Source organism: Carex rostrata, chromosome 11 (genome assembly GCF_964058835.1).
Source record: "Carex rostrata chromosome 11, lpCarRost1.2, whole genome shotgun sequence".
NCBI lineage: Eukaryota > Viridiplantae > Streptophyta > Magnoliopsida > Poales > Cyperaceae > Carex > Carex rostrata.
In genome coordinates, this window is record NC_135928.1 from 11515777 (window position 1) to 11524605 (window position 8829).

The 8829-nt window shown below is 36.2% G+C and overlaps 1 protein-coding gene across 1 annotated transcript; it reads left to right on the plus strand.

The window, feature by feature from the left end:
• The first annotated feature begins 7779 nt into the window (after positions 1-7779).
• LOC144561425 (putative disease resistance protein RGA3) lies at positions 7780-8602 on the plus strand. The gene is made up of 2 exons (XM_078310387.1): positions 7780-8453; positions 8587-8602. Exons 1-2 carry the CDS (start codon positions 7780-7782, stop codon positions 8600-8602), a joined length of 690 nt encoding a protein of 229 aa, XP_078166513.1.
• The last annotated feature ends 227 nt before the right edge of the window (positions 8603-8829 follow it).

Here is an 8829-nt window from a genome sequence, read left to right on the forward strand (position 1 = left end):
ATTTAGCTGGAATCTGAAATGAGCATAATTTAAGGAGGCCGAAAAGGAAGCCTCTGGGGGCGTGATCTGAGGTATTAAATGAGATATTCCACACCAAAAAAAGGGATTTCGTGGATGGAAGCTGGGCATGCTGGATCAACCTAGGATTTGGGAGCGAGGGCTTGGCTTGGAGAACAAGTAGAGAGGAGAAAAATGAGAGTTTTGCGACGGATCTTCTTCGTTCCTCGAGTTTTGCCATGAGCTCCCTTATCATTATCTTTACTTGTTTTATTTGTTTTCTTTTCTTTTAGTTTCTAGGGCTAAGATGTAGTTTCTAGTTTGATTTTGTTTGCATACTACTTGGATTTTGTGTTGAATGCTTTGTTTTTACCTTGTTGTGTAGTATTTCGATTGCTTTATTTGTGCTTGCTTGAATTGATTAGTCATCCTGTTAGATGAATGCGCACATCTAAGTGTTAGGAGCCAAGTCTATGACATTTAATCCAATCGAATAAAGTATATGAAGTAGGGTGAAACCAAGGAGTACCCGAAAGGTGAAACTTTCCTTGAGGCGAAAGTCCTTGGATACTTTTAGTAAACCGACAAGTAACTTAGATAAATTAGGCCAAAATGCGAAAGTTGAGGTTTAACGCATCTAAGAGGGAAGTATTTGAGTCCGGTAATCGGGTACTAGGCCAAAATGCGAAAGTTGAGGTTAGGTATCTAGATCTGGTCGATAGAAACCCTAAATATTAGTATCAACGCAGAAAACAGTAGCTGCAACATCAACTCGGGGTCCCATACGAACCGTACGGGAATCTGTACGGGCCGTATGCCTCGGGGCTGAACAAAAATGAGTTTGAAACCCTGGAAACGCCTTTTTATTCTCATTAAACAAAACTCCAAAAATATTTATTGTTTTGAATATTATTATTTATCTTTTTAAAACACCAAAATCACATTTGCAACTTCTAGAGTTTATTTAATTTAAGTAAAGTCCAGTTAAGTTTCAACCGTCCCTGTGGATCGATACCTGATAATACTACGCGATTAGGATTGTACACTTGCAATCTGAGTCGAAAGTGTAATCAAGGTTAAAAGGTACAGCTTGCTGTACTGAAACTTTGTGCATACTTTTGTGTGAACACAAACCTTAGTAAACTCCAATAGAGATTCATCTAAAATTAAATTGAACAGCCACCTTGGAGTCTTGTGACCATGATCACTTGTAGCGCTTTTTGTGCACACTTTGGTGTTGCATCTTTGATGTTACCTTTCTTTGTCGCTTCTTGTCTGTTCAACCAGGTGGTTCTCAACCTTCGCGCAAACATCTTAAAGCCTCTTTTCTTAGGGCCTTGCACGTTGTTGGGCCCACCACTACTTTTTCTAGTATTTGGTGTTGCATAAATCATACCTAACTCTTGCTGGATAGGCTGAGGACCTTAGTGTTGAGGTGGATGGGGTGGTTGTGGTTGTTACAGTGCATGTGGCCTTGTGGATTACCATGGTGACCCCATTAGCGAGGATGTAAAAGGAAAGGTCCTGGTTCAGAGTCTCACCACCTTATTATTCGCATCATTACCATGTTGGCTTGAACTCCTTCATGATACTTGATAGGCATGAGTATTTCAGCCAGGTCCTCACATGTTACCTTTCAAATGTCGATGGTGTTCCAGGCTTGCAGTGGTACGTGCGTCAGTTTTATTCATGCCTTAATGGAGGGGCTTCGTACGCTATATTGAGGTCTATTACCGACTCTATCGCCCTTACATGTGTTATTGTAGGCAATCTTTTGTGTTGTTTGACTAATTTGCAAAACATATAATCATTAAATTTTATAGTTTCTCTGTTTCATATTGTATGTGGCTAAGAGCTGCCATGAATGAGAGATCAGATTTTCAAGTGTAATTTGTGTTGATCCCTTTCAGTGCAATGCGGAACAGATGTCCAGGGATTTCTCTCAGCTTTCCTTCTGGTTCACCCTTGTGACGGACCTACCAATTCATAATCGGCCTGTCGGGGTTTTATTGATTGTGGGGACGTTTAACTCCCGGCGGGCGCAAGCCCCTGCCGTTAATTACATCAGACGACCTTTCAGGCCAGTGCTGAATACCTCGTTCATTCCAGGATTTACGCCTATTTTGGTCCTATGTGCATGTGCATATGCGTTTATATGGTTTAAAATTGAAAAGACATGTTTAAATATCATTTTTATATTTTATTTATAAAAAGATGTCAAGAAAAGGGCATTTTGGTCATTTTAGATTATGGCTTAAACTTAAATATGTTCAATTACTACTTAGAATTATAGAGAATTGAATTTGAGTTCATTTGGAACTGGTTTGAGTCAATTTGGACTTAAAATGAAGGAGTTATGGCCAAAAAGGACTGAAAAGGGCTTGTCTACAAAGTTTTTGTACTTCCAGGGACCTATTTATAAATTTTCAGGAAGCTGAGGCTGTAATTTGAGCTTTTGACCGGGTCTGGAGTGAAAATTGGGCTTTCAAGAGCCTGTTTGAAAGGATTTTACATGGCCAGGGACTTGTTTGTAAATTTCCAAGGGCTTCTCTACAGATTTTAAATAAGGAGAGGGGTTTTTATGTAAAAAGGCTCTGTTTAGTAATATTTGGACTTTAATATTTGGGATTTATGCAAAAAGGCTATGTTTAGTAATAATTGTTAGTAATATTTGGTTTTTATGTAAAAAGGCTCTGAGCCTTTGATATTTGGGATTTATGCATCAAGATGTGTACAAGCTATTGGATTGAGATCATTGGGCTTCAAGATGTGTGCAGAGACAGCATAATTCTTGTGTTTAACTTTGATTTAAATTTGAATTTCAATTCATAGATGAATATAAGTCCAATCAATACAAATTTGGTGTCTATCCTGACTGGCTTGAAGTCTAGTTTCTGAATATGTAATTTATTTAACATTTCAACCCTTTTAGGGGTCTCAAACTGGCAATGCAACTGTTAGGGGTCAAATGTCCATTTTTCTGACAGCATCTTTTTTCTGAGTAGAAACTGTAGGGTTTTCTAGATACCACTTTTGGGGTTTCGCGGTAACCAAAACTCGTTTAGGCTTAAGCTGCGGAAAGAACGTAAAACAAAAATTTTTACTTCTAACTCAAGCCGTGAATTAAAAGGGATATGCCGGAAAGACCAAAGCAGAGTTCCTTCTGAAGCCTTTCATTGCAAGGACCCTTTTAATCCTTTTACAGATCTACTCCATGATTGATTTCTAAAACTTTAATCTACTTACCAATTAAATAGATTAATATAACATATTTATACCTTGTTTCCAAATCACAGTTGGAATGCAGACCGAGCGAGTAGAGCCTCACCAGGGAAGGAATCGACTCGGAGTATCACACGTGTGATACCTCTATCGGTTATCCACCAGGACTAACCGGAGAGCGGTTTATTTCTTCTGCCAGAAATACCATAAACCGCGGAATTCTGCAAAAACACTATTCACGAGAATAAGACGAAAACCCGTAAACACGAATTTTCGGTTGCTCAGTTTCATCAATATGCAAAACTGACATACCGCGAAATTCGGTAAAACACTATTCATCAATCCCGTAAATATTCTCCACAACAACCCGCAAGATTATACGTCAACTACGTATAACTTTCTTTTCTCAACCGAAACACTATTTGGGAGAGAAACCGAGAAAGAGAGAAAATACCGATTCGTTTCTGCACGAAAAGATACATGTGAATGTGCATATATATATATCTTTCTCTCTACCCCTCCACCCTATTTATAGTGTTTAGATTCGGTTGCAAAAGACCAAAATGCCCTCCAAGTTCGGCCTATTTACAAGATATGCCATTGACACCTCATCCTTTTATATGTGAAATGACCAAAATACCCCTTCCACACCCTTCCACATTCTTCTCCATGCTTCTACACATGCAAGGTGGCATAGGTGTGAAATGACCATTTTGCCCTTGTGGATAGGATTGATGACATGTCATCTGGATAGGATCAATGACGTGTCATGCGGATAAGGTCGAATATGAAAAGACCCGAATGCCCTCGGCCCGAACACAAATAATATTCGTATAATTATTCTGAACAATTATATATATATTTTTCTTTCGGTTATTTGTTTCGGTGTCGATGACATGTCATCTGGATAGGATCGATGACATGTCATGCGGATAAGGACGAATCTGAAAAGATCCGAATGCCCTCGGCCCGAACACAAATAATATTCGTATAATTATTCTGAATAATTATATATATTTTTCTTGCGGTTGTTGTTTCGGTAATTTATACAATGTGTCCTGCACATTTATAAATTAACCGGTTAACTTTTATACAACGTGTCATACACGTTTATAAATTAACCAATGTTTTTGCTTGTTATTTTTACATAACATTTATAATTTAATTATAACATGTATAATTAATTATAACCATCTTATCATTGATCATAACCAATTTATAATCAATCAAAATAAGATTCTCCGATTAACTCCTATATGGTGTGACCCAATAGGATCTGTGTTATGTTGGTAAATAGAGTTAAAACCGTTTTAACTTCTATAATCATGGGTGGCGTCTGGCAACACATCATGACCATCCAATTACACAGATGATGCTGTACTGTACAATATCACGATCCAGTAAACAATTTACTTGTGTCTGTTCTTCTGTCTCATAGCTATCAGATTAGTTTCAAGGTAGATGTGTGTTATCCTTGCTAACTTAATCTTTTCTTGATCTTGAGCAGATTATCAAATATAATTACTCTTGTAATTATACCGCTAGCAGATAATCTTACTCTATCAAGGGGCCCAGTGATGCTATAGCTCGTATAGAGATACGAGGGACAAATAGTATTCTTGGTAAACTATCACTTCCTCAGCTAAGCTATACATATGGAAAAGCTACCGTTATGACTGCTTTTTACGGACAGCGGTAGATAGCAATCACACATACATATTTCTTAGTGGGAACGATAAATACCTCATACTTTAGAACGTGACACTGAATGAAAAACATTAATGACACGAACACAATTCTATTTAATGTTTCATTCGGGGTCTGTCAAATACCATGTTTCTAGAACATGTATCTATGTGATTAAAATGACATCTCGTGTCAGGTGGTTTGTAAAACTTAACCATCTTTTAATCCACATACTAACCTTATCGCGGTAATTAGTGTTCCTGCTAATTACCTTGGTCAGTGACCTTTTAAGAGTATATATTATCTATATTATGGAGTTTCACAATTTCAGTCATGAACTCGAAATGATCCATAAATTCAATAATACTCAAGGCAACAAAATGATATTAATCATCCAATTCATGAACAAAGCTTTATGATAAATTATCGTATTATTGACTTCTAGATTATTACAAACTAACAGAAACTTGGGAGATTAGTTCCTTTCAATTGGCTACACCAAATTTCATGTTATTTATATGAAAATCTTCCTTGAGTCATGACCTATATGCACGTAAAATATTTTTGTTAAAATCAATTCAGAGCTATATGAAACATGTGTTTTCGTACAGGGAACTTTGCTGGTAAATGGTTGCTGTTACCGTGCTAGTAGTCAACTTCAAAAATTCATTCCAAGAGTTCTGCTAGGCCAAATTTCATGTTCTTTATATGGAAATTCTCAGATAGAATGATCTATATTCTGGTAAAATTTCATGAATTTTGAAGCTACTTAGCTATACCAGACAGAGAGTTTAACACAGAGGCAGATATGGAACAGTACTGTCATTTCATTGTTTTTATCATTTCAAAGACTGAACTTTAGAAAATCATATCTAATCGTAGAAAAATTCAAAAAAATATGAAATTAATGTCTATTTCATATGTTTTTGAATGCTCTACACATCTGTGAAATCCATTTTTCAGTTTGGTCCTTGTACTGGTCCAGACTTACTGTTTTGTCAGTAGAAGTCAATTTAAATATTTTAAATGCATTCAAAGGTGCCATGTATATAGGCAAAGATGTGGTTTGTTATTTAAACCAATTTAAACCAATTTTGATAGCATTTAGTCACTGTTATACAATAGTAACCAAAAAAAAAAAAAATTCAAACATCAAGGGTTCATCAAATCATCATTTTAATACATCAACGGACCATCCATGCTAATATTTGAGCATAGAAATCCTTGAAAAAAAATTCAAAGTCATGCTTGAAACATTTCTTTTCACTTGCATTGGACAATATCATCAAAGAATCATGGATTAAAAAGTGCAAATGACATCTTTTAGCATAACTAATGTGTATTTGCATTCTTAACCTCATCTTTTCACTATTTTACGAAGAAAGACATGAAAGAAGTGCAATCTTGCAATTTTCAGCAACATAACACTTCTTTTAGCTTGATTTCCTTTGTAAAATAGGTCCATCAAGTGATCATTAGGTTGCCAGCTGACTCACTTTAAGCAACCCTTGTGTGTTTATCTTTTTATTTAAGTCTCTTTTTCCCTTTTTTTTACCATTTTTATAAAGAGATTATGAGGATTTAATGAGCAAGGATGCCAGCTGGCTCACTACACTCATTTTAACCCCTAATCAAATTATAAAGATGATTGAGGGAGGCAAAGAAAAAAAAAGAAAAGAAAATGGAAGAAACTTTTTTCTTTTTTTTCATGAAAAGGGGAGAAAGAAATGCACATTTTTTTAGATTTTTCAATTAGATTTTAACAACAAGAAAAGGGAAGAGCATGTGTACAAATATTGGAGAGTCCTTGGATTTTATCAACTATCATAGTTGCATTGCCTCCTCTCAATCAAATACATATTTTTTTTTTTATTAAACCTCATTGTCTCATCAATTGTAACAAGAGACAAGATAGATTTCAAGCTCTTTATTAAACCTCATTAGCATCTTTATAGAGAGCTAAAATTCATAGCTATTCTTGGCAAAAACAAAAAAATAAAAAAGAAACAAAGAGATGAATCAAATCAAGCAAAAAGGAATTTAAAAAAAAAAAGAACAACAAACAAGAACAATAATTAACACAACAATGAGACAAGATAGATTTCAAGCTCCAAGTAAGAAACATTTTACTCATCCATGGTTTCATACATACATATCATGGCCATTGAGGCATTACATTACATCATTTCTAGCTAATTATCTATAGCTTGGATTGGGATTTGGGGAGGTTTCTAGCTTCATTTGAGCTATATGAGATTTTGACAAAGCTTTGCCATAGCACTAGGCTTCCAAGCCGGATTTTTTTTGTGTGTGTATTTCTCTTCTAGGGTGCTCCTTATATAGTCTCAAGGCTAGGGCAATACTAAATCATATTCCATAGCATATTCTTCATGGCTCCATGGCATATAGCATATTCCGTAGCATATTCTTCAAGACTATGACATATGGCATATTCCATAGCATCAAACTCATGAGCTTATCCAATTGATTGTAGCACATGTGGCACCCATGTAACGGGTTTAATTGAAGAGGAAATTGGTTATTTGCCACCTCAAAAGTTTCAAATTAGAAAAATGCCACTTCAAAATTAGAATTCATCAAAATGCCACTCTAAACTTAGAAAATTCAGAATTTTACCACTCTAAATTATTAATGACCAAATTACCCTCTCCATCTCTTCTTCTCCGTTTTCTTCTTCTCCTCCGCCTCCCTGGTGATTTTGTCGGCGAGTTAATTCACCTGAGGTTCCTTGGTCTTTCAAATACTCAAATTACAACCCTACCTGATAATATTTGTGGCCTATTCAATCTTCAAACCCTCGAGCTTAAGGGATGTTTAAAGCTTGCAATATTACCAGAAGGGTTGCGCTGGTTGATGAACTTGTGGCATCTCGACTTGCATCTTGATTGGGAGGTGATAACTGATTCAACTGAAGTGGCATTGCCGCAAGGAATTGATAATTTGGAACAACTTGAAACACTCTCTAGGTTCAATGTGACCTCTGCCTGTGGTTCGTGCAACATTATTGAGTTAAATAAATTGAATCTTAGAGGAGATGTTTGCCTACTGAACTTAGCGAAGATGCCAACTGGGCAAGCCATATATGCAAACTTGAAAGGAAAGCATATTGAAAAGCTAATACTGAGGTGGCAGAGTTCGGTGCTCAATGATCAACTGGTTCAGCAACAAAGTGAAGATGTAATCAAATCTCTGGAGCCACACCACGGGCTTAAGTGTCTATGGATTGTAAACTATCCAGGTAACAACTTTCCGCATTGGATGGCTGATCGAGTTTTTTTCGAAGCTAGAGACAATTCAAGTCTCTACCTGCAACAATTTCAACTTTCTCCCTCTTTTGGGGCAGTTGCGTGTCTCAAGAATCTCCTAATTAGCAATTTACCCATGGATAAGATATTTATGCCTGGAGGGTTTCCATCTCTGGAGCATCTAAAACTGGTAAATTTGAGTTCTCTTAAGAGTTTATGCCTTGAAAATGAGATTCCCAAACTCAAACAAATCTATATTTCTGACTGTCCTAACTTGAATCGGTTAGTTAATCAGGAGAAGAAGAAAAACAGAGAAGAAGAGATGGAGAGGGTAATTTGGTCATTAATAATTTAGAGTAGCAAAATTCTGAATTTTTTAAGTTTAAAGTGACATTTTGATAAATTCTAATTTTAGAGTGGTAGTTTTCTAATTTGAAGATTTTAGAGTGACAAATAACCAATTTCCCCTTAATTGAAAGGTAGCGGCTGTCTTCGTTTTATTTTTTTGAGAGAAACGGCTGTCTTCATTTTAAACACAACCGAATTCAAGGCCCAATTCGGCCCATTGCAGCAATACCGATTTAATTCGGCAATTTTCTTTGCTGATTGGTTGAGTAAAAAGGGGCGGCCCCACTGGTGAAAACTTCCGAAGCTTTTA